Source organism: Megalops cyprinoides, chromosome 12, assembly GCF_013368585.1.
Source record: "Megalops cyprinoides isolate fMegCyp1 chromosome 12, fMegCyp1.pri, whole genome shotgun sequence".
NCBI classification, from domain to species: Eukaryota; Metazoa; Chordata; class Actinopteri; order Elopiformes; family Megalopidae; genus Megalops; species Megalops cyprinoides.
Window position 1 is genome coordinate 23,499,241 of NC_050594.1, and position 20,620 is coordinate 23,519,860.

Consider the following 20,620-nt stretch of genomic DNA (forward strand, 5'->3'; position numbering starts at 1 on the left):
AATGTTCTTTGACGTTGGAGTGGTTCCATATCTGCCAAATAACCCGCTCTTGCTTCCTTTTTTCTGTTCTTCTTTTTTTTTTTTTTTGGTGGCACCCCGGAAAAAACGAAAGGTTAATAACAGCCCTTCGAGTGTCATATTCGACACGACCAGCCATTGGACTAATTATGATCATTATGGTCGCAAGGATGTCTAGTTATCCTTCTTAATGACAGACTAGATGAGAAAACCTCCTAAACACATATCTATTATTTAATCAAACTGTTCCCATTCAGTGGCACTGAAATGGAACAAGTATGCTTTATTTTTGGCCTGGATGGATCAGCTTTGAATATGCTGGGGCCAAGAAGAAAGAGAGCAGGCCTTTAATTTGTATCCTTTTGATTTTTCAATCGCCATTCAAATGACGGAAGGTGTAGTTTATTCTGACAATCAGTGCGACTAAAGAAGAATGGATATTATTAGGGATTATATATAAGATATCCTGTGAGGAGAAGTCAGGCTATTTTCAGAGTGCCCACTTTCTGTTCCTTTTTTACAGCTAGTCATGTCCCATGTCTTTGGATCGCGGGTGTGTGATTTAAGAACATGAGCACAAAGGCTAAATGCCAGGCCAACAATGAGGGAGTAGAGTCTGTATGGATTTAAATGTCCTGTTTCTTTTAAGCGCTGTGGCATGGCATGTGACAATTTTGATCACTGATCACAAAGAATGCCAGTCCTACAATGTGTAAAAAAATTCACTGTATTTATAAAGATTTAATTTCCCTGTCTCTTTCAGTCTGTACTTTGTGATTTGTAAGGTGGTGTGCCAAATAGATAATTTGTAAGGGAAATTAAACTCAACTGGTAGAGAATTATTAGACAGATGATCAACAGCATTATTATTAATCATTTTTGTTGTTGGCGATTCCTCTCACCAAAACCTTTGCCAGATGGACCATGCTCCTGTGAGTTATTTGGTTGTTCCAAAGCACCAGGTTTCTTATCCCAAATTTCTGAACTCTTAACCCCTCACATATTTCTTCCAGTCCTGTAGAACAAAAGACCTCTAAATTACAAATAGTAATTAACCACATTGTACATACAAATTGAAAGGACCTGAAGCCGACCACTCCTTTCTTAACACAGATGCAGCATTTTATGAAACATCATTGACAAAAAAAATCTACTGATGCATGAACAAGTTTTATGCATCATCTTGGCAAATGACAACATTGTCATATGTGTCCTGTTAATCACCTGGATCTGAAATCTGGTTATTGCTCAGGTCCAGTGACTTTATACAACTGCTGTACTTGAGAAGTTCTCCCAGTTGCATGGCGTCTTGGAAACTGTTGAGGTTATTGTTGGCAAGAGAGAGTTCTTGTAGGGCTGTGTTCCCCTTCAGAGTCCCAACTACAAAGTAAGACCAGATCACAAATAATCAAAATCAGTGATACAATTTTCCTGTTTTAAAAGTATACATTTACACAAATATGCACTTCCAGTGAAGTCCACTGTTTAATGTTATTAATGCACTGACTCGCCACATATGCTCCCAGCGAAAGGCAGGATCAGCCTGTTTTTATACAGTTGGAAGCTACATTTGACTGAGCTCGTGTCCAGTTCTTTGCTCTACAATCATAACCTTTTTAAGAAAGTGTTATTTGTGAGAAGGAACCTTAGCACTTTGCCTCACTCACTTCAGTAAAACCAATAAATTGTTCATAGGATGTTACACTATATGTTACATTATAGTTACACACTCTAACCAACAAATGCCCATTCATTAAAATAACTAGTTCATTAGACACATTATTAGTAGAAGTGTATACTTTTGAATTGATTTTTCAGCATTTCAATTCATTAAAGCCAACATGTAATTTTCAAGGAACATATCAATTTTTCCAATGGAACGTATTTAAAGCAATCATTGCAGTACAATTGAAATGCTTTACCGCAGTGGATGCTGTTGAACACAAGCACAGATTTAAACAGTGAAGTCCAGTCCAAGACTGAATAGTAGTGAGGGGGTTATTAAGAGCTTACTATACTATAGAAATCTTGTTCTTATCAACTCCAGTTTATTTTTTTCTTGAGTTTCAATGCAAAAAAATCCATTTGTATCCACATAAAAAAAATGAATTAGCAAAACTCCAATGTTTAATGATGAATATTGATTCCAAGTTGCAACTAGAAAGTAAGTCACATTATAGAATATTTCATTTTTCCAAAAGCAGTACACCTACCAAATGTTCATTCATATCTAATAATCTGTCAGTGCTGACTTGTTTTAAAACCTTTTTATTTTTATTATTATGATGATTATGATTATTACTACTTGTTATTATTGTCTCTTTTTAGAAAAACTGCTGAAAGCCACTGTTTCTTGCGGTTATTTGTCTGTGGCCACACACTGTTGTTTCTCCCGATCAATGGAGCAGATTTTATCAAACCTTTTGGTTGCATGTGGAATGCCAACATTGTCATCATGCACAGTAGGAACCAAATGGAGTGATCGTTGAAATTGATTCTGGTGACTCCACTGCGCAGGCCGCCAAGTCCTGCAATCAAGGCCTGCAAATCGATGGCAATGATCAGTGGCTGGGTGTCCCGCTGTGAGAGAGGCCACTGTGCGTAGCCAAAATATCAAACGGATCCAGACAGCTTTTAAAGGGACAGGCCACTGTTTCACCCCGAAGAAAAACACTCTCTCTAACAAACATCCCAGCCGGTGCTGCTCCCATTCTGCGTAAAGTCTTTAAGTTCTCTCTCATCTGTTTCTGATTAACTTAAGTTACGGCTAACAATCAAAGACCATTTGATGTCTTAAGACGTCTTGCATGTCACATTTGTGCCTGTGAGGTGAAAATCAAGCAAGCAAATATATTTATGTCACTTTGGGCATTCAGGCTTCAAAGAGACAGGTAAAGACAAGCATATGCCCAGGCGTGAATCCTGCTGGCAATGCTTATATTTTCAAAATCTAGCAGTAAATAAATTATACCTGATTTAAATGTCTTTCACGCAACAAAGCCTGCTTTTTTTGGTGACATATAAAGCATCAAAAAGCTCAACAAGCAAACTGAAACACCCTTTATGGGAGAATTAGCAACTTCATATCACATTGCACTAGCTCAGGGTATGAAGTTACTGGCCGCAGTGATGTCCGCAGATCTGTGCAGCAGTGTGTAAAGTGACAGGCAGAAGATTAGGACATCTAATCCTGGGCGAGTCTGGCTGTGAGGGTCATGGGGCCAAAATCTGCCGCGCCTTTCCCTGTTCTCCGTCATCTGTTCCTGCTGGTCAGGCCACGCACGGACACGATCATCTGCATACCTGCCTTTCTACATCACTCACTCACCCGAAAGGAGCAGGAACACTGCAGGTACACAAGCTACCAGGCATTTCAGTAAATGTATCTACTATGTGTAAGGTATATGCCAAATACATAACATTAGCTGTCTATTAAATCTCAAGAACTATAACAGGTGAAAAAAAATCTTCTGAGAGGTCATTGGTATAATTAATTAATTATATTGCTACCAATGTTATTATATTTTTATGGCTAATTAAATTCTTAAAATTGATTGTCATGTAAGTTTTATTGTTCACAACCTTGTTGAAATGAGTTGATAATACACTATATAATAATACTAATAATGTCTAATGTGAATGTGACCAAATGTGCTATCCACTAATAATGTGCCAAGATGAACACATGAGAAATATTCAGATACTCAGGCAAATACTTGAGAGAGAATTTCTTCACAACGCCTCTGTGAACTGCAGGATTTCCGGGGGAAGGTCAGTCAGTTCTCGGTTATTTCCCCGGAACCCAAGCTGCCGCTCTCCCTCCGTTCAGGTTTAGTAACACCTGTGGTACAACGATGAGCAGGCGTACCGAGTGTGAAGAGGGGCCTGCCACTTAGGCAGGTGTTTTCGAGACGCAACACCGCCAGCCTGCTGGTGAGAAGGGCTTTTGACAGGGCCTGTGCCGGGTACTCTGAGATGGGCATGTTGCAGGCATCCAGTCTCCATAGGCAACCGCTCTAAAAAGACAAGGCAGCGCATCATCAGACGAGGCTCAGGGCTCCTTGCCCCTGCTGTGGACTAGACCCGTGTCTCACCCACCTCATCAAACAAATTCCAGTTTGAAGGGAGCCAGACGTCAGAACAGAAGACGTTTCCGATAGAGAGCATAAGATCTGGGGGCTATAGTTAGGCTGTATCCCTGGGTCTGTAGCATCAAAAGTGTCCAGATTTTTTTTTCTTTTTGTCTTTACATGAAAGGATTTTGGTTGATCTTACACAGCCATGCCTCCATACTTGCTGTTGGTAATATTATTGAAGTGCTTCTTTTTCCAAAACTAGAAAATCAACCTTTCTTTCATCTAATTCTGTTCCTAATTGAACCTACAAAGTAGGCCACATCTTTCATTCATAATTATGATACTCTGTGCCGGAACCATGTACATATGTCTTTAAAATCCATTCAGCGATATCATTGCATCAGGTCTTGAGATTAGGAAGATGGTTCTACCATACAAGGGCATGAAGGACTGTTATAAATGACATTTGGGATTGGTGGGATCATTTTTTCATTTCAGCTCATCAAATGTCTATGGTAATGAACTCTGCAAGAGTGAAGTAATGTCCTATGTATGCCTGCCATTTAGTTGGCAAAGCCTTCACCCCTCAGGGAAGAACCTGGGCTAGCCACTCTGAGATCTTGCTCAGAGTTCACTCATTAGTCATTAGTTTGACTACTGTGTGCACTTCAAATTATTATGTTTAAAAAGTTATGCCAATGTCTCATGTACCACTCCATTTGTTGATTATTATTGAAATATACCTGCTGAATCAAATGAGAGAGCGCTTTCCAGCCAGAAACTCCAATACTTGTGTTGGACGAGATGTCAAGATGTGTTGTTGATTCATAGTATAAAATCATATCCAACAAGGAGGAGGCTCCCTAGAATGAAAGCAGCAGTGGAAATATAAAAGTAATAAAACTGTCTAGCCACACACTATGGTTACATCTCACAGCAAACCTGTGCAGAAATATAAATACCCATAAAGTTCTACAGAAAAATGGTCTTGTAATTTTATTCACCTACTTACATTCTCCTCCAGTTCTGTCTCCCGTAGACTGATGAAATCAAACTGCACTAATTTCAGTATATCTTCAAGAGATTCACACACATGGTAATCTAATCGTTCACCTGAAAAAGCAATCAGAATTTGGATAATTATGATTGTTTACTCACAGCCAAATTGCCCATCTCAGTCAGGAGTCAAAGTTATTTGCAATTGGAAAAGCAAGGATAATAGCAAGCCAGAACATTCCCAAATGTTTGGGCAGACTTTTCAATACTTTTCTTCTTTTCAGCAAAGATCCCTGCAGAGAAAATAATGTATCTATGGATGTGACTCGGCTACCATGAGTTAAATGCGCGACATGTTCATGTACAAGATCACGTCCGATGCCCTGCCATCCCTGAAATAAAAATCAAAGAGCTGCTGATTATTCAGGAACAGATGACTTTTAAACAAAGCCTAGAGAAACACTTTGATGGCCACAGCGGTCCATCTTTATTACGCGCACATTCAAAAGGCCCCTTCTCCTCATAAACTCTTATCTTCCTGGTCGGGGAGTGAACCAGATCGCTCAGAGCTGTGTGTCGGAAGATAATAATTTATTCATCATTAGCATATCATTTATGAAATGATTTTACAATAATCACTTAACTGTACCGTATGAAGGGATCTGAAATCCCATTTTCTAATCCCTTCTGCTGTTCCCAGATAATATGCAGAGACTTACAGTCAGATGTCATCGCTGCATGACAAGGGAGCAAGAAGGCAAAACATGCTGACCATGTTTAAATCACAAATTTAAAGTATGGTTACTATGGTAATACTGCTGTTATACTCATCAAAAGGCTAATGGTTTTATCTCAGACACAAAGTGTTATTGGCACTGTGTGTAATTTTCAATTAAAAGGTGTGTCAAGGTTTGGATTTAATCTGGCCAAAAACATAAAATAAACACATACATGCATATACACACCCGCGTGCACACACACAAACACACACAGATACACACACAAAATGTTGTAACACAAGGGGGTCCTATAAAAAATTTGTAATACATATGTACATTAAAGTATATGAATATATAAAGTATATAAATGTAAATAAACATAACAGCTACACAGAATTTGTGATTTCACTCCTTATTGGTTTATGGTCATTTATAAGTACAATTGATTCAGTTTTCAAATGACTTTGGTCGGGTTGGTCAGAGTGGTCTTTAACCAATTTGGCAAACATTCCATGCTGTCACTCTTGGAGTCAGAAGTACTGTAATAGCATGACAACCAAATGAATTTGAACTCATAATCATTTGAGCAGTGTGCTAGCCTCATTGTAAAAGACATAAGGGAAATACCAGCTGGACAATTGATTTCAATTAAGAAATGCTAGTCTTTTTCCCGTCAACCAGGAAATGATTCAGTATGTCCACCTGAAATTGTTGTGAATACTCACATGTAGATGGGAGAAAGTAAAAGGAATGAGCTAGGAGTTCTGAATCCAGTGCCCTTGCATTGGAGGGGGAAAATATCATGTTCTGACATTGCAGCATTGAAAAATTACAGAAGGAAATTGCGATCCATACCCCTGTGAAACAGCTTCCTTGCTTTTCAATAGTCATACATACTAATTTGTGTAGTAGGAAGGCTACTCTTTAAGTGCTTTTCCTTCTGAACGATTATCAAAATTCGTACTAGCCATTAGAGCAACTTTATAGACATGCAGCGTATCATACCCCATAACAACTGTTAGGACTCGCACAAGGGTGATAACGTCTGATGCTTGTGCTAGTTCTCCCTCTGTCAGCCCCCGTCTTACCACTAGACACACTTTGAATTTTGATTACACCTTATGAGCTGCACATAGAGTGCAGTGAATGCAGCTACAAATCCTGAGAGAATGTTCAAATATGTACACACTGCATAAGCCAGGCACATGCAATAATTTGTAATATTCATCATATTGCCATCTCTATGATTCTGTGCTGTTTGGAATGGAAATGGGGGGATTACTTCCTTAAATTGACCTCAGCGATTATGGGGTAGATTTGTGAAATGGCAATGCACTACAATTACCCTACTAGTTTACACAGATGCGTTATAAAAATTCTCAAAGCAGTCATTTCTTACTTTTTTTACAGTCTGAAGGTGACAGTAATAGGGTAATAATGACAATAACATAGAGAAATAATTGTTAAATTAGAAATCTGACTCTTACCCTGCCCTATACCAGTTAGGCCTCATTACCACCTTAACTATTAGAAATGTATATACTGTACACCAAAAATAAAACGGTACTTCTAAAATATATTCACTGAACATGCAGTTCAGGCAAACTGGCCATTCAGAACAGCTTAATTTTAGCAAGGGTCACAACTAACAGAACAGACACTTGTATTAAAGGGCACCTGTGGTAATTGGCTGTGGTGTTGATGTGACCATTACTTTGCATTTCATCTGTATGCAATCAGTGTAAAATGACTTATCTTTCAATCACTGTGGGGAGGAAATCCACCAAAACACAAATTCTACAAATGTGCCTTTCCCAATACTTTGAACTACTGGATTTGAGATTAAATAAAAAATAAAAATAAAATAATAATAAATAAATAAAGATATTTTTTTCTCCATGGATTGGGTATTACACCCATTCTTCACTATGTATCTTGCTATGATAGCACTGTAAGTTGTGCTGAATAAATGCAGATGGTAAATAAATACTTTATAGTCTGCACACCTTTACCCACTCAGAACTGTACCTATGCAGTGACCTTGGGGATTATTAAATTGATTTGAATGTGGTTCTATTGTTGTGTTTTAATATGATTATTACAGTATATTCCTTCATTTTCAGTGATGATGGTCCTATCCTGAGAGCCAGCTCTCTGTAAATATAGCAGTGCTTCTGTCACCTACAAACTTCACATTTTAGTTACTGGAGAATAAAAAGGATCCACCACCTGATCAAACATTCAGTCAGAGGGACTGAATCATTTTAAATCATTTTAATTGAAATATGTAATCATTGTACAACAGAAAATATGTTATATTAACATGAAGTTTATACATCCTCAAGAATCAAATATCTGCCATACACAATCACAAAAAGTGACGCTACCATTACACTCTATAACTGTTTCACATTTTATTTTCTGATCCTATATTAGTGATGTCTCATGGAAAATACAACTGGTTTTTCTAAAACTACAGCTAAAAATATATGGTTTGCAACAAATAATTCCCATTGCAGACGGCAATGTGGTGTTACATGCAACAATGTGAAAACTTTTCATATCTAGCTATCGATCACTAGTTAGTCTTATAATACAAGAAGGATGAAGTAGAAGTAGGCAGTGTTTTTGGAGGGGGAGGGAGTATCCTAAAATAGACAATGTACTCTCTGCCATTTTCACAATTTACCATCTGGTTGACCACTGATGCACGTTTGGAGCAAATGAATGAAAAGTGTCCCTTAGCCCATTAAGGTTTACTGGACAGGATGACTCTGACCACTTATTATACACAAAATTAGAAGTAAAATAAACAAAGGTGGGCAAATAACTGAATAAATAAATCTACAAATGAATAAACATTTATTAATGCATTTCTGTCAAAATGTATTTTTTTTCTTCTGTTGGCAAACGCCTTTAAACTACTTCTAATTCAACTTTCAAATGTGTAAAAGAATTTGGAACAAAACAACCACTCTCCCCAAAAACTTCAAACTGCAATGGCGAAATCTGCAATGTAGCTTTAAATAACTGTCTGTGTCTTTGCAGCACCTGGTTAATTCCATCCTTACCACCTGCCCTTTTGAAGTATCTGCACTGTAACAAGCATAATACTCAAACCCGTGACCCAAACTTGAGGACTGGATACTGACTAAGCCATGAATGGCACATAGCGATTTGACTGAAAGCCTCCCTAAACCTTTAAACTACCCAATATCAGACAGTGTTTTCACAACTTTACTTCAACATTTACAATGTCACAGCAGTGATAACAGTGAGAAAACAGTTATCTGACATGTCCCTTAAGAAAAATACACCTTGTTAATAAAAGTGGATAGCTGGATACAGAATTGCTTATCGTCAGGCTGATTTATGCATCTTGGAGATGAATATTGTGGAGCAATATTCAGGTATCTTACCTTTCAGATCTAGGCATCTGGCCCTAGTTGTCAAGTTGGTAACTTCCTGTATGTAACACAATGAAAGAAAACACTATTATCAGACAATATGGTATATCAGAAGCTTGTACAAGCAGACACATCAGTGAAAAATGAAGTGATACTGTGATAACAGTCTGTGTTAAAAAAAACATTGTGAGCATTGTATCATGTATTATAATCTATCTAGAATTTACATTTAAATATTATAGTACAAGAAGAATACTATTCACACTACTGTTAACATACATGTATGATTTAGAAACAGATTTGTATTGTTTACTTTGTTGACACATCAGAATGAATGCTAAGCACTGTTTGAACATTATTCACTCACATGCTACACCAATGTTCTTTTGCACAGTTGCACAATAAGAAAAGAATAATGGCAACGAAAATATTTGCACCCTTTCACAGGAGCGTAAAACTCGTCCAAAATGTGAAAATGTTTGCTGTTGCCAGTGTTGTTGTTTTCCATGTGTAAGACGGCCCTAAATCTCCCACAGTCATTACTGTGTCACTCTAGTTTATTCACCAAGAAAGCATAAATTATAAATTCAGATCACTTTATTGTTGATGGCAACACCACATTCCAATTATCCAGTGTATATTAATTAAGAACAGCTGGTCATCTGTTGATGCATTCATTTGCCCATCTACTGTTCGATATACACATAATTTCACTACGTCAATCTCAGGTGACATAATTGCCTGAACTGTGGAAATCATAATCCTGACAAAAGGTAATGGAAACATTTGCAGAAGGATAGAAAAATCAGTCTTAAATGAATCATCTTGGAGAAGGAGGATATGATCATTTCAGTGGTTTCCTCACATGAAGTGAAAGCACATGTCAGTGTCATTTGGGTGAATCTTCTTGTGTGATGTTGATACAGGCTTATGCTCATACATTGCATTGTTCAAACCAAATGAAGGTACACGAAGACTTTGAATAATCTCTTCATTGTCCTTTTTTGTAATAAAAATGTTTCATGTATGGAAGGAAAAAGATCATACTCTGTACTTACTCATGCTGATATGATCAGATATGCTCATACTATTAGATGTCCTTGACGATAAGTAGTGAAGATGCAAGTATTTAACTGTTATTTGTATAATAAAATCTCAAATACTTCATGCAGACAGGACAACACATATATGGTGAAAATGCACAACCTCCATGAATACTGGAAATGTGGAAATGTGGAAATGACCTTAGAACAGGAAGAATAGATTTTCACAGGAATGGTAGGGGCAGTCTGAGCTGCATGGCTCATCACTGTCTGATATTGAACAACCGGACAATTAAGCCACAACGTTAGCCATCATTCTCAAATTATAATGCACGTGTGTAAATATGATTATTGAAATGTTGTGACTTTTCTTGATGTACAGATACATACAGACGTAAGGCAACGTGAGGGGCATTCTTAACAACAGTGCTGTGCACGGATTGCAAGTTCTGTCCACTTTATACAGTACTGCAAATGAAATGGGGCACATCAAAGGCAAAGTTGCTGAAAGTAACACGATAAGATGAGTTTTGAAAAGGTGTGTAAATGTTTGGAGCAACACATTTACAAGATAAGCACAACTGGGTACAAATGAGACCTTTACATTGCCCTTCAAAGCCACATTAAACATTAAGTTATGCACAGTTTTGTTATTTTGCTAAAACTATGAACTTTGGAAGTCCTTATGCAGTTCAGCATAAGTACTTCACATTCCAGTAAATTTAGTAAGTGCAAAATCTATTGATGTGTCAGAAGGGAGAAGACAAAATTAAGTGATAAAAGGAAACAATTTTCTCTTGCAGGCAGAGGAATACAGTTTATAACTTGACTTCAACAGAACTCCATCTCTAGTGCATTTCTATTCTTCAGTCCCCAAATCCTGGAGACCCACTCAAACACTTTTCATTCTGGGTGGCTTTGTGTTAAGAACTGTTTTAGAGCATTTTTTGCTCATTTAATTAGTTTAAAAAATAATTTTCAGAGTGCTCTATACAGTAAAAGCTCTCAGGGGTTAAAATCAGCTGCACATTTCCTTTCAGCATCTTTTCAGCAATAAAGGATAAATTATTTAAAATAACACGACCTTTTATCTCACACCCTTTGAAGGCAGCAAATTAAAAATGTAAATTGGGAGCTAATTAATATGCAAATGTATTCATTCCCAGTTAACAATTAGCAATTAAACCTGCAGTGTCTAGAAAGAGCATAGACAAAATTAGTAACTTAATTTATCATTAAAAAAATGAAAACGTACACAAAATTTTAATTGACTTTCAAAATATTTCCACAGTTTTTCTTTGTTCATCTGTTCTGATTTGAAATACAAGGGAGAACATTCCAAGGCAAAATGATTAATTGGACTCCATGTAAAATATGATGTAACCCTAAAAGGTTGAACATATGCTGTATATATGTATATGGCCTTAGTGTTTTTTTTTTTTTTTCCATGAAGTAGGTGGGCGAGTGATAAACATATCCTGTCCTCCTTAATAACTTTAATCAGTGCAACACCATGGTTCAGAGGGCTTAATGCACATTAAAGTTTAAAAGTCTGGAAGTTATTTATAATAGATGATGTTTAGACATGTGTGAATTTAAATACTGTTTTATATTGTAGGGCAGTGATTTCATTTCTGAGACCTAGTAGCTCTGAAAGTACAGTAGTAGTAGTACAATTCAAATAAGCACTGAGAAAAATAAGGAACTGATTCCACTGGGAGAATGATACGGTTTAAATGATGTGGTCAAGATAAATGAATACTTTCCAAGGAAAGGCAAGTCTTTTCAGAAATGTATTGCCAAATGTATTCACTTTTATAATGAAGAAATTAATAAAGACAGAGCTACAATCAACCTACTGATCTATAGGCCTTCTTTTTAATGAGTATCTGTATCTGTCTTGAAATTTGCAAAAAAAAAAAAAAAAACAACCTCTCACACCTTCACCAGTATTGTTTGTTAGTGTGTCAGAGTAAAGCCAAGTCTGTCACAGTGTGCAATTGATTAAGCACAAAGGTTGTACAAGGGTTGGTGCTATATGTTGTATTTACAAGAAAAATACAAGGGGACAAAGTTGTAGGTGTGACAAAGGTGTGTCCATATCCTGGCCAACTGGGCCTTCTTCAGATTGCCTTCAGGTGTACGCTTGCCCTACTGACTTAGGAGTGTGGAAGTCTGGGGCTGTATCCCAATCCACGTTTTTCATTTTTTTGCTCACTCGCCCTAAGCACTTCCCCTCAAAATGGCAGTCGACAGTGACGGTGACAAAATGAACTTTCACTTTCCCTCAGTTGTTACATCCAAGCAAGTGTACAAGCTCATACCCTTCACATTCAGTGTGGCATCCCTGGATCTCTTTCACTGAGCATTCTAGAGTGCATGTGTGCACACACCGCATTTTACAAATTTTACAACCACAGCGACACAAAAAAGCACTATAATGTTGCCACAGATATTGAATTTCTGGTATTGTATTTCACTACTTGAATGAACATTTCAGAGACAGGCTGAAACAGTGATAACATTGGACCGAATGACTCCAGTGTGTTTTAAATAGATTTGGATTTCAAGACACAAACTAATCTGAATCACTGTGATATGTACCTGGTTATCAAGCAGAGATTGTCAATAGTTGCAAAGAAGACTGTACCAACTGCTATATGTTTTTGGTAAAAAAGCCAGTTTTACAAGTGACTGCCATTTGTGAAAATGTAGATAGTCCATTGAGGTCAGTTCTAACTATATAACATTTAAATTGTCATATTGCTTGTTTGGAACTGTAAGATTAATTGGAGCCTTACAGTAATATTTTCTGCATTTGTCCATCTTGATATTTTACAACTAACATTACCTCCTGCAGATTGATTTGATTTTACCTTTGAGCTGTCCCCCAAGTTTTAAACTAAAGGAAAAGGCCCTCTGTAGGTTAGCAAGCTAGGCAGCCAGTTACTTAATTCAGTGATAATCTAATACAGCTCCCTACAATTAACTAGCCAAACAATTGATCCAGACCACTAGTTAAGGGGTCTAAGACACTGTCAAATGGGTCACTGTGGGTCAGGCTTATTAATATACTTGTTTGCATGCACAAATACGACATTCTGATCATCAGTAGACATTTATATCACACAGATTGAGTCTGGACCAGTTAATGAGCATGCAAGGTAATGGTTTGTACAAGGTATCCAGAGGTTTGAAACAAAAGTTATGTGGTCCTGTTGCTGTGCTGTATGTGGCTCTCTCCTTCATACCCAACAAATGGTTTAAGCATTCTCATTTGCACCTTTAATATAATCTTCACAATGTGGTCCTATGTGATGCATGGGTAAAATGTGAGTATAGGAATTGCCTTCATTATATACAATGAGCTTATTTTGTTGGAAAATGCAATGATTAGTGAAGCTAAATTGAAATGTATTGTACTGAGAAAATGTACTGAGAAAAAGTATATATGACAATACATTATACTATATTTATACCATTATAATATAATGCTCTCCTGTTTGAAAGAGAAGTGCAGCTTATTCATTGAAGTATCCATGTAACAAAAAATTCACTAAAGTTTAAAGTTAGCTAGCTCCTATATTTTACAGACTTACGCACACTGGACATCATAACAGGACCACAAGTATAATGCCTCTCGAAAATGAAGCATGTAAAATTTACCTATTAATTACCTTTTAATTTTAAAATATTCTTACTGGATCAAGCGGTTTTACTGGTTAAATACATCCTTGCCTCTTAACCAAACTGATGTATTTTGAGAGTTGCAGTACAAAATGGATTCTGTTACCCATATCCTTGAATGGCACTATAAATGAATCTAATTCATTTATTCATTGACATTCATGAAATGACAGCAGGAAGGGAACAAGATTTACTAAGTGACTTGTACTTTAGTGGTAATTCTTTGCACCAGGAAGCTGTAATTGCAATCACTGCTCATTTCACCTGAATTTTTGAGAAATGGAAATGAATAAATATATCACAACAAAAGATGTGTTCGCTTTGGAATTGCAAAAGAAAAAAAAAAAAGTTTTGTCTGCCAATACAGAGGGACTCACATTAGCCTATGCTCTTGTAATGCAAACTTAGATGTTGCGGTGCAATAATAATGTTAATATGAGTCTGTGAAAGCAGCAGGATTTGCATGTAAAATACCTGTAATTCTTTTTGTCTTTCAATTGCTGGGAGCATTTTCCTCATATAGCTATGCCTGTAGAAATAATATTGCCATGAAATGAGTCTGACCTTAAGAATTTAAGAACTGTAAAATGTCATGTTCTCAGTTTTGTGCCGGGATATTTTTTCTCTTCCAATAAAGAATGAAGTTATGTAGAGGTAATTGATTTCTCTTCAGTCCACTCAACTGAATAATCGGTAAGAGTAATAACTGATATTTATTCATTAAACGATTCACCGACAAGCAGCTAATTCCAGGCTTTCTCTAGTGCTGACACTTCTGTTAGGAGAATGCACACAGATTACAGATATTTCTATCAGCACTACGTCAATCAATGCTTTCCGTTTAAAAGCTGTTTTTTTCTGTTTTGATACTGGAAGTGGTGTGCATGTGTGTGCGTGCGTGTGTGTGTGTGTGTGTGTGCGTGTGTGTGTGTCTGTGTGTGTGTGTGTGTGTGTGTGTGTGTGTGTGTGTGTGTGTGTGTGTGTGTGTGTGTGTGTGTGTGTGTGAGAATATGTCCACACACAAATTATCTTCAATTGTTTATTTTTAAATTGCCATTTACAGTATAACAATCTGTCTTCTTGGTAGGTTTGAAAAGGTGAGATTCAAAAATTTCAAAATTCCCAATTAACAAAGCAAAAACCCAAAAATTTAGCATGATTCCAAACTTGTTTTCAATAGCAATAGCAGCCTTACAAGAAAGGCTGTTTTTAATTTGCTCTCTTGTCTACTTAATTCACATAAGACAAGGAGAACTTCCAAATACACCCACAACACTCAGATACACAGCCAGTTGCACTCAGAACATAGATACCAGGACTAATCAGAGGCATCAGATTGGTAGCCCTCTCCCATGGAGATGGATTTGCAAACTAATTCTGTAGCAAATGCATTCTGGGCATGAATTAGTCCACTGACCCTTGCTTTTTCCATTAATTTCTCCTGATGCCCAATGTCTTGTTATGATTCTGAACAAGGTATGAGGTATTGGGTCAGAAAAAAATTAGATAATTTTTGCCAACTATATTATGGATTATTTTTAATGGTATTTGGTGATTAATAAAAAGGTACAGGGACACTCATAACTGCACCCTGTTGAGCTAGCCTGTAGTTTCTGTCCTTTAGCATTGGCCACAGGGAAATAAGTGTATAATGTAATTATGAACCCAAATAAAATTCCTCAAACCTGGTTTTGCACCCAAGTGATGCCATAGAAGGTGATGGGCATGACATTCAATATCACATGTAAAACATTTTATAAGAGACAATAAATGTTTATATTTCACAGAGTGGCCTACATAGTATATGTTTCCAAAGGGTTGCTTTAAAGTTCTACATGTGGATGAATTATGGTGGGTGGATTATATGGTGCCTTTCAAGGTACTCAAAGTTCTTTACAGTGAAAGGCATGGTGACTCACCTCAACCACCGCTAATGTACAGCACCCATCTGAGGTGGAGATGGAATTTATTTAGCCCCAAGTTAACTGGGAATCATTACATGAGCATATTGGAAGATCCTAACTGGAAATTTAGTCAGGACACCAGAAACCCCCTACTCTTTGTGATAAGAGCCATTGTATCCTACAGTACAGTGTCCATCTCACTGTCACTGCAGCATTGGTGTTCTGTTGGGTCCAGGGGGTAGACTGCCCTACTGGCCCACAAACCACTTCTGGTGGCAACTTGTTTTCTTCCCAGAGGGTCCCCCATCAAAGCACTAACCAGGCTCACCCCTGCTTATCTTCAGCCATCACATGGGAGAGAGTTGAAGGCTGGTATAACAATTCTACATGACATAATACTTTTAAATCAACAATTTCATTTTTTTGTAAAACTATGTGTGAAAAGCAGTACAATATCCTGAGACTTTGATTTCTGTTATTCACACATTTTCATAAATGTCTCCAAACCATTCAACCATGCCTCATGTAACTACCCATTTGAAGCATGTCAATTAACATGATTGCATTAAGCATTTTAATGAGTAAAGTGTATGTTTTTTTCCTTCTTTGCAAAACTAAACTTTAATTTGAATGGGTGCCTTCTAGTGGTTCAATTATTACCATAGTTTTCTTGTGCCAGTGATGCTACAGTGGAATAAAGCTTGATGCTCCAGACGTCATTTACGTTTAATGGGGTGTCAGGTCTATAGTTAACACAGACAGCCCTGGGCTTTGCGCTCAAACCTATTATTGTTTACCACTCTTATGAAGATGTAACCAAAAGCAATACGGTTTTATCTACTTTAAACATTTCAAAGGAAAACTGAAAGCCCACGGGTTCAATAAATGCTTTAAATAGTCTTCCATGGCCATCCTCCAGGGACTACCCTGCCTCAAAATACCTAATTTAATAAATATGCTCTTTAAGCTGCGATTCCTGCTTTGCATACACTTATTAAGAATTCACTTGAAGCCCTGGTCTAAATATTTCTCCTCTTAGCTACTGCTTAACTACGCATGTTTAGCTTTTTTTAAGAGGACCACCTACACTACTTTCCAATGCATTTGAGTTCATTAGCATCTCCAAGATAATAGAATATGTACTTAATGTAAGCAGCATCGGACGTTTTTCAAACAAATAATCCTCCTTGATCTAATCATGCATTTATGCTGATGAAAAAAGGGGCTCAAAAACATGATTGGGCAAAATGAAATAAAGTACATCCAGTATATGATTAATTATGTGTGTGTGTATGGGTGTGTGTGCATGTGTTTACAGCTTAATATTTTAAATATTACTATTAATTTAATAAAACATGTACCTTAAACATTTTGTTGTACTTCTGTTTGCTATTACCGTGAATATACATAGACAAATTCTCTTTATTGCAGTTATGTCCTGCAGCTGATACTAATTAACACACATATTTATAGATGTGCCTTTGAAATTTGCAATTTGGGATATTTTAGAAATCACACCCCACCTCAAAGCTATGCTGCATTTCAGAGTTACAGTGAATGACCATCACTTATCTGTTTTCAGATTCAGTCCTTTCTCTTTCAAATACCATTTCAATCACATATAAATGAGACAGCAGTCTCAACTGACCCCACCTTACTTGCTCTACATACTGTACCTGGAGCTGCTCCAAAATCTTTGATTTGGGTTCCACTTGGTGCTTCAGACAACTCCTTTTATAGGCTGATATCACTTCCATCAAGGTGATGCTGTCAGCTTAAATAAAAAGAACACTCATTACCAGCTAAATATATATCAGTCACATTGAATAAGGCTTTCTAACCCATAGTATGCTGAGTGAATCCAAAGCTCCACATGTGTGCTTGAGTAACAATGGTGATGAAAATGATCAGACCTTCATGACTGAAAGAAGGGGAAATGGCCAAGCACAAAACTACACTAATACTAATCAGTCAATCCATCATCTAATGTTTAGTAAAGCACCCTTAACAATAGCATTAAGGTACATCATCTTATACAAAGAAAAGCAAATAGAAGATCCTGATGAGGCAATACATTTTACAGTCAAAAATATTACATATAAAAATGTTACAGAATATATGGTAAAAAAAAGTTTTATAGCCAAGCACTTAGATTTTGCACTTTTGTTGCATGTATTTGAATTCTCCAGCACCAAGCAGTTGATATAACCTCACGTTCAAGATGTTTGTTAAACAATTATCTCATTGTGGTTCCTTGATCATCTAAATAATTAAATTACAATAAATTAATAGCATAGAGATGAAGATTGGCAGTGATGTTTATGTCCTTTGATGTAATCATTAGCAAAGTAGACAATATAGCAATAAATGAAATGTTCAACAGGAATGCGTATACATAACAATTTTTCTTTATTTACATGGGTGGGAAAATACTGGCTTCAGTGGAGTAACACATTAACCTGCAGTAGCATATTAAAAGCATAAAACAAATATTGTTTCCAACATGAGCTAATTCAAAAAATGGATGGAAATAAAAATGTTGCATAAAAGTAAGTTTCCTCTGACACTCTGATGCACTTTTGAGTTTTGAAGACAGTAAGCAAGCTGCTTTGTAAGCTGCTCTCCCAAAGTAATGCCCCCCTCTGCATTCTTCCTCATCGGACCATTCACACCTACAACCCCTAAAACCTGCTTGGGGCAGGTCATCACAAAATGTTCATAGGAGGCACTGAAAATCAACTTTTTACACTCTTTACAAGCTCGCCAATAAGAACTTCATTAAAGGTCATGAAGTGATTGTGATCTTTAAAGACAGCTTTCAGAAGAAAAAAAAAACTAATTTTCATTGAATTTGATGCATAGTTCTTATTTTACACACAACTACTGTAGTTTGCCAGTTTATTTGTTCATTTTTTTTTCAAATGAAAGGAGCAGTGGCTTGTACTTTTCTTAGGCATTGTCTGCCCATTACTAATTCATTGTTCAAAACTGAGTTTGCAGCAATGATTGAATAGCATAGAAGTATTACTGACAAATGCTACATGAATCTGACATTCCAGTGTTTGACTGCATGTACATATTTTGAAACCTGAAAATATTTTTTTGAATACCAGTATACAGTATGGTGCTTACCAGTAATAAACAGTAGGTTAAGCATGCAAAACCTCACTGTTCCATATTAAATATTTATTGTGCAAATATGGGCACAAAAAACAAACTGGCTTGTGTGCATGTCCTAGACTGACAATCAGAGAAATCAACATGCTTCAGAGATCTGAACAAACTGAACCTGACCTGTTGTTACTGTGTCATTTAGAATACTAGGACAGAACCTTTTAAATCCCTTTTACTTGTTTCGGAGGCCATAACTGGGGTAACTTTAAGCATGTAGTCTACACAGAACTTCAAGTTATTATTGACACTAACAGCATATGATGCTGGGTGGTGATGGGTGATTTTAGAGGTATTCTTGCTTATATGTGACCACAAAAAAAAAAACAACAACAACAAACAAAAAACATCATTATACATGGCATGACACAGACATTGGACATTAATTAAAACTAATCAAATTAAATTATTTATGAATTTGGAAACAACTAGGTCACTGTCAGAACTGCTGTGATTCTTTGTTTCTTACTATTGACCGTGTATGCTAATTACGAATTCACATAAGACAAAAATGCCAGTAACAGAAGGAAAAGGAATCACAAGAATGCCTAATGAAGTTGTGATGAAAAACACTTCTGTAAGAAATAACCATCATGATGGGCTAAAATACGCTTCAAGGCAGATGATATAGTATTCTTTTAGACCTTTATATCATCTTTCTTAAGTTTGCATTCAGAAAGTGTGTACATAATCACTCCATAAAGGCTTGTGGATCACCTCACCCACAGCACCTACACATGTAATACAGATTTGATCATGTTAAAGTTAAAGGGCAACTCACATTTAATAAATGGTGTCCTCCTCCTAATGCGTCTAGTAGGAATAGGATTATATAAGGGTACGAAAAGGACGTTAGCTCACCCTCCCTCAATGCGTCCTTGTGCTCAGCGAAGCCTGAGACTATCTCTTCATCCGGTGGGAAAGATACATGCTTTTCACCTTTGCATTTTTTTGGAAACGGGGACATAGAAGCCAGCTCTGCATTGTTATCTTCCTTGCCTCCTGTCATCTTCCACTACCAATGACACCAGACGCAGATTAATCTAAATAGTGAAGACGGTGCATTTCACCTGACGTAGAACAACTGGGCACCTGATGTTTGAGCTATTTAACCACAAATCCCATGCAGTGTTCCTTTAACTGCACTGGCCAAGGAAGCGGATATTTTACCCTCACAGTTCACTTCTTAGCAAACCTGCAGTGGTCCTCTAAAAAAAAACAAAAACAACTTTTTGCTAATAATTGTAATTATTACAAACAAATTCAGCCTTTTTCAAAATAGTTGTAATGCCAAAACTAGCATGTAACACTTTGTCTTAAGACAGTTTTTCCTTTCCAACTTGTTCAGACGCATTGCAGAGATACGAATTCTGAAGAAGCCGGCTGGTGTTGGAAACTGTAGTCCTTCCCTCTGTTCTCCACTTTTGTAAAGCTGATATAGGATACCACAACATTCATTATTTATGAGGCCGTCTTCTACCATGCATGTGAAATTCAATATTTCCATATCAAATAGCCAGATAAAAGAAGCTAAAGCTAAGAAGGCATAAAGTACATTTGCACAACACATCTTATTTTAAAGGCTCTCTTTACTAAATG

The 20,620-nt window shown here is 36.8% G+C and overlaps 1 protein-coding gene across 1 annotated transcript in view; it reads right to left on the reverse strand.

Annotated features, from left to right (window-relative positions):
• si:dkey-288a3.2 (protein phosphatase 1 regulatory subunit 37) overlaps nt 1-20,030 on the reverse strand; it is a 28,957-nt gene extending 8,927 nt beyond the window's left edge. The window contains exons 1-8 of the mRNA XM_036542296.1: nt 19,883-20,030; nt 17,527-17,624; nt 9,229-9,274; nt 5,107-5,207; nt 4,838-4,957; nt 3,887-4,034; nt 1,243-1,398; nt 921-1,033 (exon numbers count right to left, since the gene is read on the reverse strand). Coding sequence (XP_036398189.1) covers nt 921-1,033; nt 1,243-1,398; nt 3,887-4,034; nt 4,838-4,957; nt 5,107-5,207; nt 9,229-9,274; nt 17,527-17,624; nt 19,883-20,030 — 930 coding nt within the window. The remainder of the gene's footprint in view (nt 1-920; nt 1,034-1,242; nt 1,399-3,886; nt 4,035-4,837; nt 4,958-5,106; nt 5,208-9,228; nt 9,275-17,526; nt 17,625-19,882) is intronic.
• Nucleotides 20,031-20,620: the final 590 nt, after the last annotated feature.